This window comes from Eschscholzia californica, unplaced genomic scaffold (genome assembly GCF_041429995.1).
Source record: "Eschscholzia californica isolate CP2 unplaced genomic scaffold, dmEscCali1.0.p SCAF_2, whole genome shotgun sequence".
NCBI lineage: Eukaryota > Viridiplantae > Streptophyta > Magnoliopsida > Ranunculales > Papaveraceae > Eschscholzia > Eschscholzia californica.
Genome location: NW_028238309.1, coordinates 22,122,359 through 22,150,347, shown reverse-complemented (window position 1 = coordinate 22,150,347; position 27,989 = coordinate 22,122,359). Strand labels below are relative to the sequence as shown.

The following is a 27,989-nucleotide window of genomic DNA, read 5'->3' as shown; positions in this document are numbered from 1 at the left end:
GAAAAGGATCGGACTTTCTCTCTCCAAGTCCAACGGCATAATATCTTAAGCAATCTGGTCCCAACGGCTGAGATTGAAAGGCCTGAACCGAAAATCAGCCTTTCTCTCCAACGCCATAATATCTTGCTCAATCTTCTAATTGATTTCTTCTAAAACTTCCAGTAATTGATTTCACAAAATGAAACTTGATCGAGATTGTCGATCGGTGGAAGAAGAATTACTACAACGGCAACTAAGAAATACTTCCATGCCCTAAGGCATTTGTGCTTTTTGAAGTGCGAAATTCAGTCCGCATTCTTGAATCTTGATAAAGATCGTCAACCGATCAGACTCTAAGAATCAGGTTGGTCTTTCATGCCCTAACGCCTTCAAAACCTAATTTGTTTTGAGAGAGAGAGAGAGTTATTGGTGATTTTTCTTTTAAAAGGGTAATACTTCAAACAATTTAAATCATTATAATCAAAATCAAGAACTCATGCATCGATGAAAGAAGAATCGACTACCTCAGCCAGAAAGAATCAGGTTGCTCTTTCATGCCCTAACACCATCAAACCTAATTCGTTTTGTTTGTGTTTTTGGTGGATGAATCTGTTTTTCATCCATAACATTAAATGCTTCCTGAAGTCTTTGATCTTTAACCTTTTTGAGTTAATTAGGTCGATCCTATGCATATGAGAAGGCTGATGGATTGGTATAAATTTAGGGTTTTATTTACATTTTGAAAACCCCCATGGAGAACAGATGATTTTATTTTCATTTTGTTTTAGAACTCTGTTGCATTTTCTAATAGGATTTGTGTAGCGAAACTTCATTAAGATTGTGAAGGGTACAGTTTGATATGGTTAGATGGCTCTTACTAGCTAAAAGAACATTGACATACCCTTTTTCCTTTTCAAGTAAATCATGTTCCCAAATTCCAGTTACCTTGAAATCTTACATCTAGTTACCATGAAATCTTATACTTAGTTACCATGAAATCTTACGTGATACCTACACTTTGGCATAGAACATCCTCTCCGAAAACCATTTAGGGTAAGTTATCACAACCCTAACTTTAGCAGATACTTTGCGAGTTAATAGGAAATGATTTGCTTTTCAAATTCAGGTATATAGCTGTTCGCATGGTTTCATGTATATGAAAGGTTTATGCTGCCAGTTTGATTTTAGAGTGAAATAAATATTAACTTCTATGACATTTTTGTACTCTTTTTACTCATTTGCCTGTTGGGATATTACCTGAATGTGAAGTGGAAGCTATATTCATATACTTCGCTATTATCTGTCTTGTCTTCTGCAGATCGAGGGACCAAAATCTCCTGAGGAAATGCTCTCTATCCTTCAGAGAGTAGTAGAAGAGAGTTTTACAGTCCTTGTAACAGCCCGGGTTGATGCTGAAGAAAGGAGGAATAACATTCGATTGAGAGAGGAGCAAGATGCAGCTTACCGAGCAGCACTAGAGGCTGATCAAGTAGGTTTTTCTTTCTTAGCCATGGACTTTTATTTTCGATTGCATATGCTTTCGGAATTAGGAGGGTGTAGATTTTGCTCCTTAATTTCTATGCGTTATTGTGCTTTTTGAAGTGCGAAATTCAGTCCGCATTCTTGAATCTTGATAAAGATCGTCAACCGATCAGACTCTAAGAATCAGGTTGGTCTTTCATGCCCTAACGCCTTCAAAACCTAATTTGTTTTGAGAGAGAGAGAGAGTTATTGATGATTTTCTTTCAAAACCTAATCAGGTTGGTCCGCATTAAATGCTTCCTGAAGTCTTTGATCTTTAACCTTTTTGAGTTAATTAGGTCGATCCTATGCATATGAGAAGGCTGATGGATTGGATTGGGCACTTTTCTGCCTAAATAAGGAAGCTGGGAATTCCCCTGAACTTAGGAAGAAAAAACAGTCGCTGGTTAGTTTTTAGGGTCGATTTTATGCCTAGTTAAGATTAATTTCTTCCTTAATTAATTCGAAGCTGTGTGTTAATTCGGTTTATTGACAATGCTAACACTGTCAATTGCAGATGAAAGTGCTGAATTCCCCTTAATGAGGAAGCTGGGAAATCTCCTAAATTCAGGAAAAAAAGTAGTCGTCGGTTTGTTGTTTTACTTGTTTTAATACATGACCTCTCTTCTTTTGGTTACCAGTACATCTGTAAGTAACCGTAGTGATTGTACGATTGAAGTATTGAATTCATATGTTACCCTAAGAAAAACGTAAGTTAGTTCCACATGTTTATGCATTAGTTATTTGGGTACTAACCAGTTGTATCTAGGACATGATAGGATACCTTTTCATTTTTATCTGGATGATACTACATGTTTATGCATTAGCTTTTGGGTACTAACCAGTTGAATCTAAGACATGATAGGATTCCGATACGAGACAAGAGAAGAAAATGTTAATTTGCGCAAGAGTGGCTGCACTGATAAGAGCATATACAAGTAGGGATACTTAAAAACGCCAGAGGATACACATGGTTTAAGGTTTGAAGCTTGTTACCATATGTGCTGCCTTAGTCATTTCGTAAAGCGACACATGTTCTTTTACTTTGATTACTGCCTTCATGTTTTGATCAATTTGGTAATACGACACATGTACGACTAACATTGCATAAGAGAGTTGAGCTCGTTGTTATGGGAGAGGGGAGGTACTCAACCTACAGTCAAGGAAAATATTCAAATCGCATCAGGTGAGATTTTATCTACTGTCTTGCAGTTACATATCAAATAGAAATTTCAAATATTTAATGCCCGCGTTTTCATTCAATAGTATAACTAGTATTAGGAACTTAGGATCTGGTTAATTAGATTAACTTGTTCATTCCATATCTCTAATGTTTATATTATTATGATGTTTTTAACATTTTCATAAGAAGCCCATCGTGTTGGTTCTATTGTATAGAAATTCAAACTTGAGCTTGGTTATCCATTTGATGAAGGAAACTGCTGACTGGTTGCTCGTGGAGGGCAAATTTTTAATTTTTTCCCCTTCCCAAGTTAAGTTTTTTCGCTTTAAACAATCCTAGACTGGCTCCCGGAGAAGCTTTGTGCTTCATGAGTACGTCTTTACTGGAGCTGGTCAGTTAGATTAACTTGTCCTTATTTCAATCCGGTTTCTTTTTTCAGCAATGCCTAGAGCAGAGCTTAGAGTTTATTGATGGTCGGAAATGAAAATGGATGAGCTTATATTTTCAGGAATCCATATTTGAACATCAAAAAAATGGTGTGACTTAATTTAAAACATTCTTGCTTACCTGGTGTTATAAGTTATTACCAGTGGTGCCTCACCCTGAAAATTAATGTAGGTTGTCGAACAAACAATTGAAGTGGTAGCTACCAGAATGAATTTAATACAGAGGCCACCCTTCTTACTTGCTATCAAGGTTCCTTACCTTACATTTCATTTCTATAAATGTTCTTGTCGAATATTGATATGGCAGGCCCAGTTAAATCTTTTAGATGAGTATATGTACCGTTATTGAACATTTTGCACTCCCTTATTTTCCTGTAATCTTCTTGAATTTCTTTTTTCATTTCTTGTTTTCTATGTAGGAACGCAAATCATTAGGAAGAGGAATCACGGCAGGCTGAAAAACCAGCGCACCCGGAATTGTCTTATCGATTTTATGTTAAAATCAAGGTATGCTGCAAAAAATATACGCTATAAGAACAAAACTTACGAAGTTGCATAGTGTTGGTAGTTTGAATTCTTGACCTACGGCCAACTAATCATAGCTTTAGGTACACTAGACTTCTAAAGGTTTGTGAGATAATAGAGTTTTGGGAAATATTAACTCATGAAGTTCGACATCTCCCACTACCATAAATCATCTTGATTATCAAGTGTTGTTTTTGTCGTCCTTTATATTGGTGTTAGTTTGAGTAAGCTATTTCGTGTATTTTTTGTTTGTATTTCTATTTGTTTGGGCTTGTTTGAGTTTGTTTGTATATTTTTTTTTTGTGTGTTTTGTTTGTATTTATGTTTCTTTTTTCTTATGTTATTATTATTGTTTTTTGTGATTGTGTTTGCGTTTGAGTTCGGTATTTATTTTTGTTTTTGTATTTTCTCGTATTCTTTTCTAGATAGAGTGCGTGCGTGTGTGTCTTACTGAACTGCTTGTTAGTGTATTTTTCTCGTATTTGATCCTCCGCAAATGTCGAAAATTGATTTTCTCAACCATACGACGATTACAAGTGGTTGGGTTTCTCCAACATTTGGTATTTGATCCTTATTGAGGGTCTGATCAGTGTCATTATCTTACTAACTTACGTGCATTTATTCACGTAATTATGCAAGCAAACTCGTAAATAGTCCTTTAGGGGCTTTACAGATCCAATATTTTTCCTTTGGAAAGCTTTTTCAGTACAAGGAGATTGAGTTTGAAGGTTTAAGCTCCAAAACGACGAACTCAAACCATGTTCTTGTGGTTTATACTCTTATATTTGCATACTAATGAGTTCTGTTTTTAACTGATATTTGCTAATTTTCGTCTATGGCACTGTGTCAGATTAATAATTAGGTTTGCTTCCTTTGGTTGGCGTGGGTACTAACATACGCTCAACATATTTGGATGTTCCACTATAGGAGCCCTTGTAATCTTGCATGTTCAAAATTGTAAAAGAATGTTCAACTTGTAAGTGTTTATTGAGCATCTTGAAAACCTCGAATTTGATTTTTTTTCTTACACTTTCTCATTAATAGTTGTTAAAATACTTTTATGTGTTGATGAAGATCCTATTTTTCATGTATTCTTGTGGTTTTGAACTATGAAAAAGTACGAAAATGCAATCACATTGTCAAGTCTTACACAGGAAACCACCGTATCAAAAGATAGAGCTGTTGCATTAAGCGTAAAGTGCTTCTTCAACCCTTGTCTTACTTTTGTTGGTTGTGTTTGAAGAGAAAAAGTAATATTTGTATTGTAAAATATAATCTTCTTGTGGGTGTTTTGGACTTTGTTTTCATTTTTCGTAATACCACAGATTTTATTCCTTGATGTGTTGTGAACCCTTCTCAAGATTGCAATTACTTACTAGTGTGACTTCGCTAAGTAAAGGGCATACCTCGGAGTTTCAGAAAAGGTAACAAGACTACCTTTTCAAATCACCACGGTGTTTTTATACTTGCTTTGCGATGTACTGGGAGCTATGTTCCCATATACTTAGATGTGGATTCAAAACTCACACTGGCGTATGGTAAGATTTCCTTTATTCTGGTCACAGGTTATTTGATCCTTTTGTGACATTGGTGTTTGTTTGTTCTTCTTAGTTCATATATTTCTATTAACCTTGTGCACGCCGTGAGCTGATATAAGCTTAGACTTTAGAAGGTAAACTCAATTAACTATTAGTGTTGAGGGGGTTAGTCAAAAAACCCTAAAAAGAAACCTGCAGTTCATGTTTGGGGGTTTGCTGAAATATGACTAGCAAAAACATGTTCGAACTTCGAAGTCCCGCCAGTGGAGAAGTGATGTGGATGCCTCTTGTTTCTGTTACCTTTTCCGTTTGTTAAGTCAAATTCTGCTTTTTTTGGTCTTTTTGAATTAAAATATGTTTGGAGTTTCACTCTGGGGTTATGTGACACAATTCCAGATAATGAGATTCAATATGTAATAAGTTGCCGCATAATAGGTGAAACTTAGTTTAATATCGAGGATGCCATATTGTAAAGCACTTAAGCTTGAAAAGTAATCATTTTTCATGATGATGGTCTGTATAAGAAAAATATTAAGAAGTAGAATACCTCTCAAAGACCACAGGCTCTAAAGAGAAACAACTAAACTAAAATTAAATACGTATGTAAAAGATCTCTTAGAGCAATTTTATGCTGAAATGGACATTTCACAAAACCAGTAGTTACACATATTTGATATTGCATCTCAACGGCCGCTGAAATGTGGACATATCACAAAACCAGTAGTTACACATATATGATATTGCATCTCAACGCCCATTTATTCTCAAATAAATTTCAATTTATTGCATGTTAAAGCACTAAACTATCCCTTGGTCTTTTTGTAGTCCTTTTGCGCTTTTCTGTTTCTGTGTCTTCTTGTGTTTGTGTTAGCTTAAGTTAGTTTGCTTGTCTATTTTTGGGTTTATTTTTGTGTTTGTATTTACGTGTCTCTCGACTTCTTTTGTATGTGTTTGTGGTCGTAAATGTGGTTGTGTTTTGTGTTTGTGCTTGGTTTTTGTGTTTGTGCTTGGTTTTTGTGTTTATGTTTTTTTCTGTGTTCGTATAAGTGTTCGTTTGTGCATTTGTATTTGTGATCCTGGTCATGTTTGTATCTGATCGGTGGTTGTGTTTGGTGTCTGGCTTTGTGTGTTTGTATGTGTTTTGTGGCGTGGATGTTGGTTATTTTTGGTGTCTGGTGTTGTGCTTATGTTTACTGTTTGTGTTCATTTGTATATATGTATTTGTGTTCCTGATGCTGTTTGTGTTTTATTGGTGGTTGTGTTTGAGTTAGAGTAAGAGTTTGGTGGTTGTGTTTGTGTGGTTGTGTATTTGTTTGTGTTCGTGTCAGTGTTCGTTTTTTATTAGTCTTTGGGTTCTTGTTTGTATTTGTGTCTATTTGATGGTTGTGTTAGAGCTAGTGTTTGAGTTTGGAGTTTGGAGTCTTTATTTGTGTACCTGTGTGTTTGTTATATGTGGTTGCATATGTTATAGTACTTGATGTAGGATGGGATGTAAATTCATTTCATGTCGAGATTTTGCATTAATATTTGTTTCAGATGTGGTGTATGGACTATGGATAGTGTTGTGTCTGTCAAGTTAGGAACTGGAATTAAATGTCTTGGAATTTGATATTATCTCTCTAACAACTATTTTCAACTCCCCATCTATCCCAAATTTTGTACTCCTACTTGCCTGTCCCAAGCCCGCAAAAAGGAGGGGAGATGATTCTTGTTCTTAGTTGTTTTTTTAGGAAAACTTCTCACCAGACTTAAGATAATGAGTTCCGAAACTTCAAGATGTTGGGATTGGATGTAGCTTACCTAATTGGAAGAGATACAATTTCCAAGTGGTGTAGTTTCCCGTATGGAGATTGATGCTGTTATGAGTTACCTATTAGATTCGCTGGTACAGGATCAAGTTCCAACATAATTTTCGTTTCTTCTGGCTTTCCTTTTATCATCGAAAGGTTTGTGTATATGATTGTATTTGCAGATAGATGCTGCTACAAAGCGGAAACTCTGCTGAGACTGCTTTCAACGAGAAGGGAAATTGTGTGGCTATCGCATCAGTCCATAAAAGATGAAAATGCTGAAAATATTGGTAATCTTAACCCAACGGCTTTCGTTAAGCGCTTCATTAAGAATTATGAGATGAAAGAGGAAGATACAGGTACTATAGTTTGGTTTTCCTTACATTCCTTCTAGTCTCCTATGAGTTTAAATCTTAATTGCTTCCCTGTTCTTTCACTGATCTATTAGTCGTGCTACAGCTCTTGTGTAATGTACTATATATTTGTCCATTTGGTTTCCACTTTCGTGATTCTCAGAGATGTACTGGAGACAATGCTATAATTAAAGCTCTTCGCAAATCTAAGATTTTAGAGTTTGACATAAAATAAGGAACACTTCCTTATTGTGTTTCCTTATTGTGTCGTTACTGGGTCAGTCTATACTGTAGTAGCTGTTCCAAATTTTTCTTCGGAAGTGAGTACAGTTTCTTATCAAAATCACCAAAACAGACATTGCCCTTTCTAAGAGAAGATATCATTTTAAATATCTTTTAAGTACTTTTTTCTACCTTGTTAAGTGTTTCGTAATGGGGTTCTTACTTCTTGGTATGATACTCAAGAGGACGCACCCGTTAAACGGTAAGAGAAATACTTCTATTTAATGGCACAGTCAGAAGATAAACAGCTTGTACTGATATCTTAATACAGTCTCAGTGATTGATCTTGCGAAATGGTTGTGGTCATTTCGTGTAGGGATTGCAGCTGACATAAAAACATCTGTTATGAGACAATGTTAACACTCATGTGAGTAGATAAGCAAGTCATTTCATAACATGTTTTCTTCTTATCCACGGGTTCTTAAATCTTAAGAGGCTTCTCTTATTTAAACTTGTTTTAGGTTCATGCTTAAAATGGTAAACCTATCTCGAATCTCAAGGAATAGGTACCTATGGTGAAGGAATATGATGTTGAATTTTTAAAATTCGAATCGGACTACCATAAGGTCTGTGTATGTGGAGGTATGATCCATTTCTATTCTTCTCTATATAGTTTTCACCTTGTATGAGGATTTCCTTTTCTTTTGTTACTAACAGATTTCTTGTTTCATTATAGGGCTCGATTCCATTAAGACCATCCTGATGTATTAGATAGAATCATAGAAGTTTAAAATTATGTATGTAGGAGATTCAGTGCAGATTTCTAGCTGATGTTCAGATTGCTCAAGTTGTTTAATTGGTCCAATGTGACACTTGTAAGATTTCTTAACCTCACAACGAGAGACATCTTTTTCTAGCCTTGTGGCGCTATTGCTGAAAAGGTTGTTTCGCGTTGTCCCATCTCTTCTCCTTTTAGAGCTTCTTACTTTAACAGTGGTTGAAGAGAAATATAGCTCTTTCGGTTTTGTTCAACGAAGCCTTTAGCTAAGGCCTTCACATGATATAATGTATTCCAATTTGTGTAAAGAAGCAGAACTAGAACTAATATATTATTATATCATAACCAGCAAGCAACTGAGAAATTCTAAAGCACCGCTATTTTTGCTATAGCCTTACTTGATTGGACAAATTACTTCAGCATTTACTGCAAATGGGATCACAATCTATTCTTCTGTGGTAAGTGATGATCACAATCACTAATTTTGTGTCCAAATTCATTGTGTGAGTGTCGGTAACTCAATTTTTTTTTATATTTTCCTTTTCCTCGTCTGCAGATCGAAGTGAGCCTCGACGGTCAGGTATTCTTAAAATGTGTTATCATGTCTGATCATCTCCTTGTTAGGTTATGTAATAATACATGATTCTCCGATCTCATAACGTATTTCTCCTCTCTCATCTTTGGTGTTTTGGGCTTGAATGCAGGTTATCGCTGGCCATGTTCTTAATTTTTCTGGTTGGTCTTCGATCTTTCCACTTAATTTGCTAATTCATTTCTTCTTCTTTTTAACTATGCAGCTAAGTTTATCTAGTACTGTTCTTGTTTGAATAGTTTTTTTTTTCACTACAGATATCCTGGGGAGCATGATTATTTATAACAGGATTAGAATTTGAGAATGTGAACATAAAGGCATTTTATAGATGCCCACAAGCATATATCCATCAGGCTGATCTTGATCTAGCTGAACTGGACATAAAGAAACTCGTGTGATTGGTCCTATTAACACATATTCATTTTTTAACCAATAATTGCAGAAAGCATGCTGGAAAAACAAGAGAAATGTTGTGCAAGGAAAAATGTCTAATGGGTTGTATGGTGGTTAAGGGAAATAGAGCTGAAGTACAAGGTACAGCTAGAAGGATACCAAGTTATATGAGAATAAATTCTCAAACATGAGCAAATTAGACCCTCCTGATTCAAATGTAAGTGTCAGACAGAACTTCCTATGTATTTTTTTTCAATCTTTTGTTTGTCTTCTTGTGTTTATGTTAGCTTAAAAGAGTTTATTTGTGCGTTTTGTGGATTATTTTTGTGGTTGTGTTTTGTTCTTGTGGTTGTATTTGTTGGTCGTGTTCGTATAAGTGTTTGTTTGTGCGTTTGTATTTGTGATCATGTTCATGTTTGCATTTGATTGGTGGTTGTGTTAGAGTTAGACTTGTAGTTTGGTGCTAGGGTTCGTGTGTTGGTTTGTGTTCGTATAATTGTTCGTTTTTTTGTTTTCATTTGTGTTCATATTAATGCTTGTCTTGGCATTTGTTTTTGTATGTGTTCGTGGTCGACTGGTCGTGGATGTGGTTGTGTTTGTGATTGTGGTTGTATTTGGTGTTTGTGGTTGTGTATGGTTTTCGTGTTTATATTTGCTGTTTGTATAAGTGTTCTTTTGTGCGCCTGTAATTGTGTTTCTGATGTTGTTTATGTTCCATTCGTGGTTGTGTTAGAGTTATAGTTGTTGGAATGGGAGCCGATTTAGGATCGGCTCAAGTCGTCAAACTCAGAAACGAAGCATGCCATTGTGTTCGCCTCGTTGAGGTCTTAAGTTTAGAGCCAAGAATCACTCAAATTCAATTCCGGATGAATAAGATATTCAAGTCTGAAGTTTGGACGAAGTGTAGCACCCTCACTTTAGATTAATGCTGGTACAAAATCAAGTTCCAAACATACTTTCGTTTCTTCTGGCTTTCCTTTTATGCTCGAAAGACTTGTCTATGTGGTTTTGTTTGCAGATTAATGCTGCACAAATACGAAAACTCGTATGGCCCTGCTTTCAACGATAAGAGAAATTGTTTAGCTATGGCATCAGTCCCTAAAAGATGAAAATTCTGAAAATATTGATAATCTTATACCAACGACTTTCGTAAAGCACTTCATTAAGGAATATGAGAAGAAAGAGGAATATACAGGTACTGTAGTTTGGTTTTCCATATTTTCCTTCTAGTCTCCTATGGGTTTAAATTTTAAAATATTAAAAGTTTCTTCGTAAACTCTAAGCAGCTCTCCCGGTTACATTGTATGTTCTCAGGCAGTCTTGCGATTGAGTGGGTGGATCCTGATATGTCATTAGCAGTGGGAAGGGGACCAGATCAGAAGGGTATTTGTGTTAATCGAGCGAAATTCGGTAGTATTTCAGTTTCTAATAAACCATCTAATGTGCTCATCAGATCTAACGGAATTGATATTGCTTATGATGGAGCAGGCACACAACTTTGACTGAATTTCTATTGGAACTGCTAAACATGTTGGACTACTTTATATCAAGGCACATACTAGATTTTTAACCTACAACTCTAACGACCTTAGCCTATTAGTTATAGATAGTATCCTCCCTCATGCCACCCAAGCCCAACAGGTGCAGGCTTTGTTCTTGAGGAATGCTTCATGAGCCCATCCAAACAGCCTCACACTTACTTAGCTTGAGCTCTAACCTGTAGGTCAGTCTCAGAATGCTCCCCCATGCATGTGGGATACTAGAACAATATCCCGCAGCATGAACTTTTTTCGCTTCGTTGTTCTTTCAGTCTTCCATTGGGCGTGATACTTCCATTGTATAATTAGCAACACAAAAACAACTCATGTCACCTAATATCACTGGAAGTCTGAAACACCTCTTTATTGTGTCGTAGCTGGGTGAGTCTTTACTGCTGTAGCTGTTCTATATCTTTGTTCTGAAGTGAGAACTGTTTCTTATCAAACTAACCGAAAGAGACATTGTTCTTTCTAAGAGAAGATATCATTTTTAATATCCTTTAAGTACTTCTTTCTACCTAATTAACTGTTTCTTTCGTGTAGGAACAGCTTGTAGTGATATCTTAATATAGTCTCAGTGCTTGATGTTGCGAAATGGTTATGGTTATTTTGTGTAGGGGCTTGCAGCTGACATAATCATCGGTTATGAGACAATGTTAAGAGTCATGTGGGGAGATAAGCAAGTCATTTCATAACCTGTTTTCTTGTTATCCACGGGTTCTTAAATCTTAAGAGGCTTCTCATATTTAAACATATTTAAACTTGTTTAGGTTCATGCTATGAATGGTAAACCTATCACAAATCTCAAGGAATAGCCGAATAGGTACCTGTGGTGAACGAATATAATGCTGAATTTTTAAAATTTGAACAGGACTACCATAAGGTCTGTGTGTATGTGGAGGTATGATCCATTTCTATTCTTCTCCGTATAGTTTTCACCTTCTATGAGGGATTTCCTTTTCTTTTGTTACTATCAGATTTCTTGTTTCATAACAGGGCTCGATTTCATTAAGACCATCCTGCAGCATGAACTTTTTTCACTTCCTTTTTCTTTCAGTTTTCCATTAGGCGTGATACTGCTGTTGTATAATTAGAGACACAAAAACAACTCATGTCACCTAATATCACTCGAACGCTTCTTTGTTGTGTCGTCGCTAGGTTAGTCTCTACTGTTGTAGCTGTTCTATATCTTTGTTCGGAAATGAGTACATTTACTTATCAAAATCGGCAAAAGAGACATAGTCCTTTCTAACAGAAGATATCATTTTTAATATATTTGAAGTACTCATTTCTACCTAATTATGTGTTCTTTAATTCGGTTCTTAGTATGATACACCAGAGGACACACCCTTTAAACTGTTAGCGAACTACTTCTATGTAATGGCACTATCAGAAGATGAACAACTTGTAATGATATCTTAATATAGTCTCACTGCTTGATCTTGCGTAATGGTTGTGGTAATTTCGTGTAGGGGCTCTCAGCTGACATAAACATCGGTTATTAGACAATGTTAATAACACTCATATGAGGAGATAAGCATGTCATTTCATAACCCGTTTTCTTGTTATCCACGGGTTCTTAAATCTTAAGAGACTTCTCTTATTTAAACTTGTTTATTCATGCTTTAAATGGTAAACCTATGGTGAAGGAATATGATGAATTTTTAAAATTTGAACAGGACTAGCATAAGGTCTGTGTATGTGGAGGTATTATCCATTTCTTTTCTTCTTCGTATAATTCTCGCCTTCTCTGAGGCATTTCCTTTTCTTTTGTTAATATAGGATTTCTTGTTTCATTACAGGGCTCGATTTCATTAAGAATTTAAGACCATCCTGGACCTGGTGTATTGGACAGAAGTTTAACATTACGTTGGTAGGAGATTCAGTGCAGAATTCTAAGTGATATTTAGATTGATAAAGTTGTTTCATTGGTCTATTGTGACACTTGTAAGATTTCTCAACCTCACAACGAGAGACATCTTTTTCTAGCCTTCTGGCGCTATTGCTGAAAAGGTTGTTTCCTGTTGTCCCATCTCGTCTCCTTTTAGAGCTTCTTATTTTAATAGTGGTTGAAGAGAAATATAGCTCTTTCGGTTTTGTTCAAAGAAGCCTTTAGCCAAGGCCTTCATATATAATGTATTCCAATTTGTGTAAAGAAGCAGAACTAGAACTAATATATTATTATATCATTACCAGCAAGCAACTGAGAAATTCGAAAGCACTGCTGTTTCGGCTATAGCCTTACTCTATTGGACAAATTACTTCAGCATTTACTGCAAATGGGACCACCAATCTATTCTTCTGTGGTTAGTGATGATCACAATCACTATTATATGTCCAGATTCATTTGTGAGTGTCGGTAACTCAATTTCTGTTTTACATTTTCCTTTTTCTCGTCTACAGATTGAAGTGAGCCTCCACAGTCACTATTCTATGTCCAGATTCATTTTGTGAGTGTAGGTAACTCAATTTCTTTTTTACATTTTCCTTTTTCTCGTCTACAGATTGAAGTGAGCCTCCACAGTCAAGTATTCTTTAAATGTGTTGTTATCATGTATGTTGTTGATCATCTCCTTGTTAGGTTATGTAATAACACTTGAATCTCCGATCTCATAACGTATTTCTCCTCTCTCTCATCTTTGTTGTTTTGGGCTTGAATGCAGGCTATCGCTGGCCATGCTCTTAATTTTCTTCAGTTGCTGAACAAATTCTGGTTGATCTTCAACCTTTCAAATCTTTCCATTTAATTTGTTAATTCCTTTCTTTTTTGTTAACTATGCAGCTAAGTTTATCTAGTATTATTCATGTTCTAATAGTTTTTTGTCTTTTTAACTACAGATATCCTGAGGAGCATTTATATTTATAACTGGATTAGAATTTAAGAATGTGAACGTGAAGGCATTTTATAGATGCCCATAAGCATATATCCATCTGGCTGATCTTGATCTAGCTGAACTGGAAATAAAGAAACTCGTGAGATTGATCCAAGTAACACATATTTATTTTTCTAACCAATAATTGCAGAAAGCATGCTAGAAAAACAAGAGAAATGTTGTGCAAGGAAAAATGTCTGATGGGTTGTATTGTGGTTAGGGGAAGTAGAGCTAAAGTACAACGTACAACTAGAAGGATACCAAGTTTTATGAGAATATATTCTCAAATATGAGCAAATTAGACTCTCCTGATTCAAATGTAAGTGTCAAACAGAACTTTTTTTATTTTATTTTTCAATCGTTTTTTTTCTTCCTCCGTTTGTATTAGCTTAAATGAGTTTATTTGTGTGTTTTTGGGTTTATTTTTGTGTTTGTGGTCGTGAATGTTGTTGTGTTTTTTTTTTGGTGCTTGTGTTTTGCTTGTGTTTATATTTGTCGGCTGTGTTGGTATAAGTGTTTGTTTGTGCGTTTGTATTTGTGATCATGTTCGTGTTTGTATCTAATTGGTGCTTGTGTTAGAGTTAGACTTGGAGTTTGGTGCTTAGGTTTGTGTGTTGGTTTGTTTTCGTATAACTGTTCGTTTTGGGGTTTGTATTTGTGTTTGTATTAATGCTTGTCTCGGCATTTGTTTTTGTATGTGTTTGTTGTCGTGGATGTGGTTGTGTTTGTGTTTGGTTTTCGTGTTTATATTTGTTGTTTGCGTTGGTATAAGTGTTCGTTTGTGCGCCTGTATGTGTTCCTGATACTGTTTATGTTCCATTGCTGGTTGTGTTTGTGTTATAGTTGGATTTTGGTGCTTGCGTTTGTCTAGTTGTGTGTTTGTTTGTCTTGGTATTGGTGTTCAATTTTGGTTTCTTTTTGCGTTCTTGTTGCTATTTGTGTCTGATTGGTGGTTGTGTTTTAGATAGTGTTGGAGTTTGGACTATCTATGTGTGTATCTGTGTGTTTGTTTTATGTGTGTGCAATTTTGCATACGTTATTATACTTGTTTCAAGATAAGATGTATATTCGTATCGTTTAGAGATTTTTATATTATATGTGGTGTATGGATCATATTTTGTGTCAAATTAGGAGTTGGAATTAAGTGTCGTGGAATGTGATATTACCTCTCTAACAACCATTTTAACTCCACTTATCCGATCTTTGGTACTCGTACTTGCTGGTACCAAGCCCGCAAAAACGAAGGAAGATGATTCCTGTTCTTAGTTGTTGAGGAAAACTTCCCACAAGAAAAGATGATAAATTTTGGAAATTCAAGATGCTGGGGCTGTTGTGGGTTACCTATTAGGTTTGCTGGTACAAAATCAAGTTCCAACGACAATTTTTGTTTCTTCTGGGTTTCCTTTTATGCTCGAAAGACTTGTCTATATGGTTCTGTGTAGCTATGGCATTAGTCCCTAAAAGATGAAATTTCTGAAAATACTGATAATCTTATACCAACGACTTTCGTAAAGCACTTCATTAAGGAATATGAGAAGAAAGAGGAATATACTGGTACTGTAGTTTGGATTTCCTTATTTTCCTTCTAGTCTCCTATGAGTTTAAAATATTAAAAGTTTAAAATAGTCCTTTTAGGCTTTATTGATACAATATTTTTCCTTTGTAAAGCATTTGGAAAGGTGTTTCAGTATAAGGAAATTGAGTTTGAAGGTTTAAGCTCCAAAACTATTTTTCCCTTTTTCTCAGTTGCCATTGTTGCATGTAGATATGTCTCCTACTCTCCTTCAGCAATATTATGAGAACTATGACAAGACAAGGCATGTTTACAGATTTACCAACAAAGTTATGTGTTTTACAAATCTAGTTAAGTGAGTCAGCCTGAATGCAATTTCTAGGATTAGGTTCAATTTGGTGAAGGAAATTGCTGACTGGATCCTCTTTGGAGGTCATCAATGTTTTTCCCTTTTCAAGTTATGTAGTGTTCACTATAAACATGTGGGAGTACCCTAGCCTGGCTCTTACGGAAGCTTTGTGCTTCAGGAATACATTTTATTTTTTCCGCAATGTCTTTTGAAGAGCTTATTGATGGTGGGAAGAAAAAAAATGGCTGGGATGGATCAGGTTATTGACCAGTGAAAAGTGGTGTGAGTAACTTAAAAAATTTCTTTGCCTAACAGTTGATATAACGACTGAAGGCTCACCTTGAAAATTTATGTAGGTTGTGGGAGAAATATTTGAAGTGGGAGATCAAATTGGAACGGCCTTGAAGGGTCAAGTGGGTAGGTTAAGTGCGAGTTTGTTACTAGTTCCTTAAACATCTGATAACAAATGTAAGTTACTATTCCTACTTGCTAGCATGATTCCTTACCTTACATTTCATTTCTTTTAATGTTCTTGTATTATATTGATATTGTAATCTACCGTTCAGATCCTAAAAGCACATATGTCAGTCCAATTTCATCTTTGGATGAGTATAGGTAAGTTTTCATTTTGGTGGGTCTTTTATTGCTTGTAAAGCCTACACTGCTACATTATTTGATGTGCTTTAATTTAATAGTATTTTCTTTTTTACATTTGAAAGGTTTTTCATTACGAGGAAGTAGGGTTTAAAGGTGCAAGCTCCAAAAACACGAATTTAGACCATGTTTTTGTGGTTTATTCTCTTATATGCTTAAGCAATCATCTTCATCATCATGAGTTATGTATCATATCTTTGCAAGATAAAATCGCATATCAATGAGTTTCAATTTAAGCTGATATTGCTAAATTGTGGTATGGTGTTATGCCAGATTATGACCAAGGTTTGTTTCCCTTTGTTGTTGTTGGGTACTAACATATGCTCAAGATGTTTGGATGTTCAACTAGAGAGTCCCATGTATACTTTATCATTGTTAGTTGTTGAAATGCTTTTATGTATTGAAGAAGATGCTATTTTTCATGTATTTTTGAGGTTTTATAGTACAAAAAATTACAAAAATTGGATGACATTGTCAACCCAGGGAAGCATCGTATCAACAGATAGAGCTTTGCTTTACGAGTAAAATGCTTCTTCAACCCTCTAAATGGTTTTTACTGTCTTACTTTTGTTGGTTGTGTTTGAAGTGAAAAGCTTTTTATATGGTAAAAGATCATTTTCTTGTGGGTGTTTTGGATTTTCACCTTACAGAACCTTGGTATGTTTAAACCAATATATATATTCCTTTCATACTTCCAATTGCAAATGTTATTTGAGCATCTTGAAAGCCTTAAGTTTGAGCTTTTCTTCTCATCTTTAGTTGTTATAATGCATTTTATGTATGAAGATCCTACTTTTCAAGTATTCCTTGGGTTTTGACGTAAGAAAAAGTGCAAAAATGGGGTGACATTGCCAAGTCATGCCGTGGATAGCCTTGTTCTTATGATTTTTGTATTTGTATAAATGTTTTGTAGGGTCTGAGTGCCGAGGTGGTAGATAACTATAGTAAGTTGATGGTACTTTAGAAGATGGGTAATATAGAAAGCTATGAAAGGATGTAGAAATTTTATGTTGCAATTGTTGCATATAATCATGTCTCGCTTATTTCATTTTATTTAATCTTTTGTATCGTATTTCTGCTGATATTACCATCAATAATCTAATAATTTTTTTATACAAATGTTTGAAAATTATAATTGACAACATTTTCATTCTTTAGTTACTTTAAGTTATAACCTTGGAGCAAAGATTTTGTTCATGATTGAAAATTGTATATGACAGGATAAAGCAGGTTTCTAGCGTTCAAAAGAGTGATTTGCTTGAAACATAGTGCTTTTTTAATCAGCAATCTACGAGAACTACAGAGCAAGGGGATAGGTATGAAACGAAGTCATAAGTAGCTTCAGCCTTCAGAGAACGCAATCAATACACGGCATTTTAACTGTGTTGGTCTTGTTGTTCAATTCAATCAGCCTTTTAAACGTATGTGTCTTGTAAGATTAAAGCCCATCATCTGACCCTAGTCTTTCTGAACCACTCACAGTTCTTGTCCATACTGGTGTTCACTAAGAGACACGTTAGGAATCAAAATGAGTGTTCAGTTTAATGCTTGCCAACTGTCTAGTAGATCCCTTTCGACATTGTGAAGTGGCAAGTTGATATTCAAGAATCTGGATAACATTAAAGAAACCAATCGACAAAGTACTCTGTTAGAGGAATTTACAGTGAATTGAGAGTGTAACCGAGTAATGTTTAATCTATAGCTCAAGTTTCTGCATTTTATTTCCTTCAATTACTCTTCTGTTTGAAGTTGTGTTCCCGTCTTAGCTCTTACTGTACTTGCGCAGGAGCGGCCTCACTGATAATACTGTACACAAGTTGTGATACTCAAGAAGACTAGAGGAATTTCAAATTCTTAGATCTATATATAAGGATTTTTAAGTGGTTCGAGGTTTGAAGATTGTTTGCCATATGGATCATATCTCTCAAGCTAGCTCTATTATAAGTTCATTTGTTTGCTGCTATCTGTCATTTTTCACTCTCTGTACGTATGGTTATTTTTCGTGTACAAGTTCTGAGCAATTTGGTGATACTGAAGGTATACTTCTAATATTGACCATAAGAGAGTGGAACTAGAAATATTCAAATCGCATCAAATGAGATTTTATCTGTCACTTTCATTCCTTTACATATCAATTAGCAACTCAAACATTTAATGCCCATTTTTTCATTCGATATTATTAGGAACTTAGGATCTGGTTAAACAAAATTACTTGTTATTGTTGCCATTTCTGTTATATTATTTTGATATTGTTAACATCTTCATAAGAAGCCTATTGTGCTGGTTCTATTGTACACCAATGCCTACCTGTACTTGGTTATCTTTTTGAGGAGCAAAAAGGTTTGTGAAAGATCAATATTGCTTTTAGGCAACACAAGCAACCCTGAAGCACACATTTGGCAACAAAGTTCATGTGTTTTACAGATTTAGTTAAGTGAGTCAGACTTGATGCAATTTCTTGGATTAGGTTCAATTTGGTGAAAGAAACTGTTGCACGGTTGTTCTTTGGATGACAACTTCAACTTATTTCGCTTGTCTAGTTAAGTTGTCTTCGCCACGAAAAAGAGGGTGTACCCTAGTCTGGCTCCGAGAGAAGCTTTGTGCTTCACGAGTACTTTCTTATTCTTCTCTTGTTTATTTTTTCCAGCAATGTGTAGTCAAGAGCTTATTGATGGCTGGAAGAAGAAAATAGATGAGACGAATCAGGTTACTGAATGGTCAAAAGTGGTGTGAGTTAACTTAAAACATTTCTTTGTGTAACAGTTGACAGTTGTTGTAACTTGGGTGGTCTCACCTTGAGAAATAATGTAGGTTGTTGACCAATCAGTTTAAGTTGGAGCTCAAACTGGAGCTACGTGAGGGGTTAAATGCCAGGTTTGTACTAGTTACTATTACATCTCATACCAGACTGAAGTTAATACAGTGCCCATGGCCACCCTTTTTAGCTGCAAGCAAGATTTATTCCGCACCTTACATGTCATTTCTTTTAATGTTTTTGTATAATACTGATAACTAATCTGTCTTTCAGATCCTAAAAGCACATATGGCAGCCCGATTTCATCTTTGGGGAATTATTTGTTCTATTATTAAATGCCCTGAGTAATTTAAACTTGTTCTCAGTGTCTTGGTTGAAGAGTAAACTAACAAAAGGTTGTTTTATTTTTGTGTACTTTCAGCATTTGGTACTCAAAATATGCTTGTACCTTCTATCAAGAATGGGAGAGGAATCAAGGCAGTCCAGGTACCAGAGCAGCTACCGTCGTCTTATTGATTTTATGTTAGTTAAGGTATGCTGCAAAACATATGCTATAAGGACAGAACTTACTAAATTACGGACTGATGGTAGTTGAATTCTCGACGTAGTGTCAAGTAACTAAACCTCTAGGTATAGTAGACTTCTAGAGGTTTGTGACATTATTGATGGTAGTTGAACTTACCCAAAAGTCTAGCATCTCCCACAACCATCTTGTTGTATGAATTATTATTTTGCCGGCCTCTCTTGTGTTTCTGTTAGTTTGAGTGAGTTTCTTTCTGTTTCTGGTTTGTGTTTGTTTGATCTGGTTTGAGTTCTTTTTTTATTGGGTTTGGAGGATGGGTTAGGGTTTGGGTTTGTTTTTATTTTTTGTATTTGTGGTTGTGTTTAATTTTCTCTCCCATGCCACCATTATAAGTGATTGTGTTTAATTATCTCCAGCACTTGTTTTTCGGTTCTAATTAAGAGTAACACACTATTATTTTCTTATCGCACATGTGCATTCATTCGCAGATTCATGCAGGCAAACGTGTCAATGGACTTTGTAGATTTGATATCCACTTTCATTGATTGTCTATGTAGCTTTGGCGTTCCCTTAATTGTTATTGGTTTTACGAAAGCATGTTAAAAGTCTGAATCTTTGCAGCTATTGTTGAGAGAAAGTACGTTTTCATTTCGTGGAACTTTTATGGTTTGTAAAGTTTAAACCGCTCACATTATTAGATGTCCTTTACTCATAGTATTTTTCTAGAAGATCCCTCTGGACATTGTGAAGTGGTATGTTGATGATTCAAGAATCCATCTAAAAAGTCCTGTGCAACCGTGACCTTCCAAACAAATATTTCTTGTGTGTGAAGAATTTGGATTATCATGGAGATGACAACACCTAATATCTGTTTTTGCTTTAACAGTCAAACTTTTGCACATCCTTTAGGTCAAAGGTTTTCTTTCTTCACCTCTTTAGACACTGTCAATGTAATCTTATTCAGACATTACTGACAACATATTAAAAAAGCATACTCGTACATTATGCACTCTCTCTCTCTCTCTACAGGGAACTGATATGTTGATGATTCATGAATCCATGAGAATGTAAAAGTGATGAAGTTGGAAGCTGGATAGGATTAAAGACTCCAATAGACGCAGTAAGCAGTTGGAAGAATTTTACAGGGAAAATGAGAGTGTAAGGAGGGTATGTTTAATATACTGCTCATGTTTCTGCGTTTTATTCCCTTCAATTGCTTTTGTTGTTTGAAGTTTTGTTCACATCTTAGCTCTTACTACTTGCGGCATGCCTTTCAGGCTAGTGTCAACTTTCATCTAGTCTACAGTAGAAGTTGTTGAGTAAGTTATGTATAAACTTGTTATCTTGTCAAATAGTCCGAGCTTGTTCACGCTATCTCTTTCATTTGGCAACTGAACGACTTTGTAAACATAGCAATAGTTTTGCTTATTATTTTGGTTGATCAAAGATTTTGATCCAGAAATTAAAGCTGAGGAAGCTGGGAATAATCATGAACTCGGAAGAAAAAGAAGTCACTTGTTAGTTGTTTAAGAGCTTGCACAAGAGACAAAAATGTTAACTTGCACAAGAGCAGTTGCACTGGTAAGACCTTATATAAATGGGGATACTTAAAAAGGCCAGAGGAATTTCTTTGAGCTATATACAAGGATTTACATGGTTTAAGTTTTAGAGCTTGTTTACTATTTGATTTTAATCATCTCATCAAGCTAGCTCCATTATAAGTTCGTTTAACTGCTAATATCTGTCATCTTTCACTTTCTGTCGTTATGGCGTAACCTGAAGTCCTTGCTTCTATTTGTTTTTTGTGTACAGGTTCTGATAAATTTGGTGATACTGCACGTATACGGCTAACATTGACGATAAGAGAGTTGAGGTCTTTGATATAGGACCAAGGGTTAGTGAACCAACAACCCAGGAAAATATTCAAAGCATCAGGTGAGATTTGATCTGTCACTTTCGTGCCTTTATATGTGAAATAGTAACCTCAAACATTTAATGCCTGTTTTGTCATTCAATATTAATATATTATTAGGAACTTAGGATGTGGTAAAATAAATTTACTTGTTCTTTTTGCCAATTTTGTGTTTTTTATATTATTTTGATATTTTTAACATTTACGTAAGAAGCCCATTGTGTTGAATCCATTGTATATCGATGCCTACTTGTACTTGGTCATCCTTCCGAGGAGCAAAAAAGGTTTATGAGAGATCGATACGACCTCATGAATTGCTTCTAGGCAACACAAGCAACCCTCGAGCACACATTTTGCGACAAAGTTAATGTGTTTTACAACTTAAGTTAAGTCAGTCATACTTGATGCAATTTCTAGGATTTGGTTTGATTTGACGAACGAAACTGCTGACTGGTTGCTCTTTGGAGGACAATTTCAATTTATTTCCCTTTTCTAGTTAAGTTGCCTTTGCTATAAATAAGAGAGAATGCCTTAGATTGGCTACCAGAGAATTTTGGTGCTTGAAGGGTAATTCTTATTTAGCTCTTGTTTATCTTTTCAGCAATTCCCAGTCAAGAGCTTATTGGTGGTGAAAAGAAGAAAATGGTTGACACGAATCAGGCTAACTTAAAACATTTATTTATGTAACAATTGACATCTGTTATACCCAATGGGGCCTCACTTTGAGAATTATGTAGGTTGTTAAACAAACGGTTGAAGTGAGGGCTCAAACTGGAGCGACCTGAAGGGCCATGTGAGTAGGTTAAATGCCAAGTTGTTACTAGTTCCTTATACATCTGATACGACATTGAAGTATATACAGTGGGAAGTCTTCTTTCTTGTTAGTAAGGTTGGTTCATCACCTTACATTTCAGATTTTTTAATGTTCGCATATGACATTGATAACTCAATTTCATCTTTGGAAGAGGTCATATATATATATATATATATATATTGTTAATTGAATACTATGAGTTGTTTAAAGTTGTTCTAAGTTCTAAATTTCTTGGTTGCAGGGGAAACTGGCCAAAGCTTAAATTATGTTGTTGTCCGTGGTTGCTTTTCAATTTTCAGTTAGAAGTATGATGTCCTTGTATCTTGTGTAAGGAATGCAGATTGTTAGGGAGAGAAATCAAGGCAGGTCAGGTACTTGAGCAGCTAGGATCATCTTATTGATTTTATGTTGAAGTTAAGGTATCCTGCAAAATAGATACACTATATGGACAGAACGTATAGAGTTACAGAGTGATGGTAGTTATTCTCGACTTATGGTTGACTAATTAAATAGTAGACCCTTAAAGGTTTGTGACATAATACAGTTCTGACATCTGAAATCATTAACTCGGGCAATCTGGCATCCCCACAACCATATGTTACCTTGTTTTGTGAAGTGTTATTTTTGTCTGCCCTTTTTTGTGCTTATGTTAGTTTGAGTGAGTTTCTTCATGTATTCTTTGTGTTCGTTTGAGCTTGTTTGAGATTTTTCATGTATTGTATCTTTGGGTTTATGTTTATTTTTATTGTTGTATTCTTATGTCATTGTGTTTGTGTTCGCAGCTGTGTTCGGTGTTTGTTTCCCTCTGTGTTTGAGTTTGGAGTTTATTTTTGTATTTGATGGTGTAATTGATGTATGAGTTTCTGCATTTTTGTTGTATTTTTTTGCTGATTGGATGGATGCATGCATGTGTGTGTTATCGTACTACTTGCTTTTGTATTTTGTTGTTATCGTATTCTTTGCAAATTTCGAGAAATTGGTTTTCTCGCCCACAAGACCATTACAAGTGTTTGGGCATCTCCAACACTTGGGTTTTGGTTCTTGTTAGGAGTCACTCACATTCACTTTCTTACGTCACATGTGCATTCGTTCACATATTCATGCATGCAAACATGTAAATTGCACTGCAGATCTTTGAAATCCACATTTATTCGATTGCCTGCTTAACAAAATCCACTTTTATTGATTGCCTATGTAGCAGATCTGACTTGATTGTTTTTGGATTAGTTTAAGAATGTTAACAGATCTGACTCCTTGCAGCTCTTGTTCAGAAGGTATGTTTTCATTTCGTGGCACTTGTATAGTTTGTAAAGTCTACACTGCACACATTATTAGATGTCCTTTACTCAGATAGTTTTTGTCTGTTAGCTGTATACTAGTTATTAGCTGGATACTAGTTATTAGCTGATACTAGTCACATGTTAGTTGTTTAACCCTTTCCTAATTATATAATTTCGTAAGATTGTGTTTCCTGGTTGTATAGTTTCCTAATGTGAGTAACATTTTCTTCGTCCAGTCGAAGGGTTTTTCATTACAAGGAAATAGGGTTTGGAAGTGCAAGCTCCAAAAAGACGAATTCGGGCCATGTTCTTGTGGTTTATTCTGTTATATGCTTAGATATCATCTTGAGTATCATGAGTTAAAATCCATATAAGTTTTGATATTTGCTAAATACTGTTATGGTGTTATGTCAGACCATTGATCATGGTTTCCTTTCCCTTGGTTGGTATTGGGCTCTGATGTATGCTCAACATATTGGGATTTTCAACTAAAGGTACCTAGGTATATTTAAACAAATGTGTCCTTTTATATTTCCAATTGTAAATGTTTATTTGAGCATCTTGAGAACCTAATATTTGATCTTTATTATGTTGTCTCATTAGTTGTTAAAATGCATTTTTATGTATTAATGAGGATCCTATGTCAGATGAATAATTAGGTTTGCTTCCTTTGGTTGGCGTGGGTACTAACATACGCTCAACACATTTGGATGTTCCACTATAGGAGCCCTTGTAATCTTGCATGTTCAAACTTGTAAAAGAATGTTCATTGTCCCTCTGTATTTCCAACTGTAAGTGTTTATTGAGCATCTTGAAAACCTCGAATTTGATTTTTTTTCTTACACTTTCTCATTAGTAGTTGTTAAAATACTTTTATGTGTTGGTTAAGATCCTATTTTTCATGTATTCTTGTGGTTTTGAACTATGAAAAAGTACGAAAATGCAATCACATTGTCAAGTCTTACACAGGAAACCACCGTATCAATAGATAGAGCTGCTGCATTAAGCGTAAAGTGCTTCTTCAACCGTTGTCTTACTTTTGTTGGTTGTGTTTGAAGAGAAAAAGTAATATTTGTATTGTAAAATATAATCTTCTTGTGGGTGTTATGGACTTTGTTTTCGTTTTTCGTAATACCTTAGATTTTATTCTTTGATGTGTGGTGAACCCTTCTCAAGTTTGCAATTACTTACTAGTGTGACTTCGCTAAGTAAAGGGCATACCTCGGAGTTTCAGAAAAGATAATAAGACTACCTTTTCAAATCACCACGGTGTTTTTATACTTGCTTTGCGATGTACTGGGAGCTATGTTCCCATATACTTAGATGTGGATTCAAAACTCACACTGGCGTATGGTAAGATTTCCTTTATTCTGGCCACAGGTTATTTGATCCTTTTATGACATTGGTGTTTGTTTGTTCTTCTTAGTTCATATATTCCTATTAACCTCGTGCACGCCGTGAGCTGATATAACCTTAGACTTTAGAAGGTAAACTCAATTAACTATTAGTGTTGAGGGGGTTAGTCAAAAAACCCTAAAAAGAAACCTGCAGTTCATGTTTGGGGGTTTGCTGAAATATGACTAGCAAAAACATGTTCGAACTTTGAAGTCCCGCCAGTGGAGAAGTGATGTGGATGCCTCTTGTTTATGTTAACTTTTCCGTTTGTTACGTTAAATTCTGCATTTTTTGGTCTTTTTGTATTAAAATATGTTTGGAGTTTCACTCTGGGGTTATGTGACACAATTGCAGATAATGAGATTCAATATGTAATAAGTCGCTGCATAATAGGTGAAACTTAGTTTAATATCGAGGATGCCATATTGTAAAGCACTTAAGCTTGAAAAGTAATCATTTTTCATGATGATGGTCTGTATAAGAAAAATATTAAGAAGTAGAATACCTCTCAAAGACAACAGGCTCTAAAGAGAAACAACTAAACTAAAATTAAATACTTATGTAAAAGATCTCTTAGACCAATTTTATGCTGAAATGGACATTTCACAAAAACAGTAGTTACATATATGATATTGCATCTCAACGGCCATTTGTTCTCAAATAAATTTCAATTTATTGCATGTTAAAGCACTAAACTATCCCTTGGTCTTTTTGTAGTCCTTTTGCGCTTTTCTGTTTCTGTGTCTTCTTGTGTTTGTGTTAGCTTAAATTAGTTTGCTTGTCTATTTTTGGGTTTATTTTTGTGTTTGTATTTACGTGTCTCTCGACTTCTTTGTATGTGTTTGTGGTCGTAAATGTGGTTATGTTTTGTGTTTGTACTTGGTTTTTGTGTTTATGTTTTTTTCTGTGTTCGTATAAGTGTTCCTTTGTGCATTTGTATTTGTGATCTTGGTCATGTTTGTATCTGATCGGTGGTTGTGTTTGGTGTCTGGCTTTGTTTGTTTGTATGTGTTTTGTGGCGTGGATGTTGTTATTTCTGGTGTCTGGTGTTGTGCTTTTGTTTACTGTTTGTGTTCATTTGTATGTATGTATTTGTGTTCCTGATGCTGTTTGTGTTTTATTGGTGGTTGTGTTTGAGTTAGAGTAAGAGTTTGGTGCTTGTGTTTGTGTGGTTGTGTATTTGTTGTTCGTGTCAGTGTTCGTTTTTGGTTAGTCTTTGGGTTCTTGTTTGTATTTGTGTCTATTTGATGGTTGTGTTAGAGCTAGTGTTTGAGTTTGGAGTCTTTATATGTGTACCCGTGTGTTTGTTATATGTGGTTGCATATGTTATAGTACTTGATGCAGGATGGGATGTAAATTCATTTCATGTCGAGATTTTGCATTAATATTTGTTTCAGATGTGGTGTATGGACTATGGCTAGTGTTGTGTCTGTCAAGCTAGGAACTGGAATTAAATGTCTTGGAATTTGATATTATCTCTCTAACAACTATTTTCAACTCCCCATCTATCCCAAATTTTGTACTCCTACTTGCATGTCCCAAGCCCGCAAAAAGGAGGGGAGATGATTCTTGTTCTTAGTTGTTTTTTAGGAAAACTTCTCAACAGACTTAAGATGATGAGTTCCGAAACTTCAAGATGTTGGGATTGGATGTAGCTTACCTAATTGGAGGAGATACAATTTCCAAGTGGTGTAGTTTCCCGTATGGAGATTGATGTTGTTGTGAGTTACCTATTAGATTCGCTGGTACAGGATCAAGTTCCAACATAATTTTCGTTTCTTCTGGCTTTCCTTTTATCATCGAAAGATTTGTGTATATGATTGTATTTGCAGATAGATGCTGCTACAAAGCGGAAACTCTGCTGAGACTGCTTTCAACGAGAAGGGAAATTGTGTGGTAATCTTAACCCAACGACTTTCGTTAAACACTTCATTAAGAATTATGAGGTGAAAGAGGAAGATACAGGTACTATAGTTTGGTTTTCCTTACATTCCTTCTAGTCTCCTATGAGTTTAAATCTTAATTGCTTCCCTGTTCTTTCAGTGATCTATTAGTCGTGCTACAGCTCTTGTGTAATGTACTATATATTTGTCCATTTGGTTTCCACTTTCGTGATTCTCAGAAATGTACTGGAGACAATGCTGTAATGAAAGCTCTTCGCAAATCTGAGATTTTAGAGTTTGACATAAAATAAGGAACACTTACTTATTGTGTTTCCTAATTGTGTCGTTACTGGGTCAGTCTATACTGCAGTAGCTGTTCCATATTTTTCTTCCGAAGTGAGTACAGTTTCTTATCAAAATCACCAAAACAGACATGGCCCTTTCTAAGAGAAGATATCATTTTCAATATCTTTTAAGTACTTTTTTCTACCTTGTTAAGTGTTTCGTAATGGGGTTCGTACTTCTTAGTATGATACTCAAGAGGGCGCACCCGTTTAACGGTAAGAGAAATACTTCTATTTAATGGCACAGTCAGAAGATGAACAGCTTGTACTGATATCTTAATACAGTCTCAGTGATTGATCTTGCGAAATGGTTGTGGTCATTTCGTGTAGGGATTGCAGCTGACATAAAAACATCTGTTATGAGACAATGTTAACACTCGTGTGAGTAGATAAGCAAGTCATTTCATAACATGTTTTCTTCTTAAATCTTAAGAGGCTTCTCTTATTTAAACTTGTTTTAGGTTCATGCTTAAAATGGTAAACCTATCTTGAATCTCAAGGAATAGGTACCTATGGTGAAGCAATATGATGTTGAATTTTTAAAATTTGAATCGGGCTACCATAAGGTCTGTGTGTATGTGGAGGTATGATCCATTTCTATTCTTCTCTATATAGTCTTCACCTTGTATGAGGGATTTCCTTTTCTTTTGTTACTATAAGATTTCTTGTTTCATTATAGGGCTCGATTCCATTAAGACCATCCTGATGTATTTGATAGAAGTTTAAAATTATGTATGTAGGAGATTCAGTGTAGATTTCTAGTTGATGTTCAGATAGCTCAAGTTGTTTAATTGGTCCAATGTGACACTTGTAAGATTTCTTAACCTCACAACGAG

The 27,989-nt window shown here is 35.3% G+C and overlaps 1 protein-coding gene across 1 annotated transcript; it reads left to right on the top strand.

The window, feature by feature from the left end:
* On the top strand, positions 1 to 24,435 carry LOC147556919 (uncharacterized). Its single transcript, XM_086657917.1, has 36 exons — positions 1 to 343; positions 657 to 1,468; positions 1,582 to 1,648; positions 1,800 to 1,906; positions 2,018 to 2,686; positions 2,899 to 2,992; positions 3,123 to 3,219; positions 3,302 to 3,379; positions 3,549 to 3,636; positions 4,505 to 7,984; positions 8,079 to 8,199; positions 8,294 to 8,793; positions 8,892 to 8,915; positions 9,040 to 9,070; positions 9,185 to 9,537; positions 10,054 to 10,515; positions 10,635 to 11,239; positions 11,476 to 11,525; positions 11,629 to 11,759; positions 12,538 to 12,565; positions 12,661 to 12,871; positions 13,055 to 13,164; positions 13,262 to 13,318; positions 13,522 to 13,571; positions 13,697 to 14,050; positions 15,950 to 16,061; positions 16,160 to 16,208; positions 18,895 to 18,976; positions 19,059 to 19,121; positions 19,424 to 19,488; positions 20,014 to 20,441; positions 20,555 to 20,692; positions 20,803 to 21,106; positions 21,338 to 21,460; positions 22,039 to 22,326; positions 22,493 to 24,435. The coding sequence occupies exons 27-31, from the start codon at positions 16,175 to 16,177 to the stop codon at positions 20,046 to 20,048; spliced, it is 279 nt and encodes a 92-aa protein (XP_086514043.1). The 5' UTR covers positions 1 to 343; positions 657 to 1,468; positions 1,582 to 1,648; positions 1,800 to 1,906; positions 2,018 to 2,686; positions 2,899 to 2,992; positions 3,123 to 3,219; positions 3,302 to 3,379; positions 3,549 to 3,636; positions 4,505 to 7,984; positions 8,079 to 8,199; positions 8,294 to 8,793; positions 8,892 to 8,915; positions 9,040 to 9,070; positions 9,185 to 9,537; positions 10,054 to 10,515; positions 10,635 to 11,239; positions 11,476 to 11,525; positions 11,629 to 11,759; positions 12,538 to 12,565; positions 12,661 to 12,871; positions 13,055 to 13,164; positions 13,262 to 13,318; positions 13,522 to 13,571; positions 13,697 to 14,050; positions 15,950 to 16,061; positions 16,160 to 16,174; the 3' UTR covers positions 20,049 to 20,441; positions 20,555 to 20,692; positions 20,803 to 21,106; positions 21,338 to 21,460; positions 22,039 to 22,326; positions 22,493 to 24,435.
* Positions 24,436 to 27,989: the final 3,554 nt, after the last annotated feature.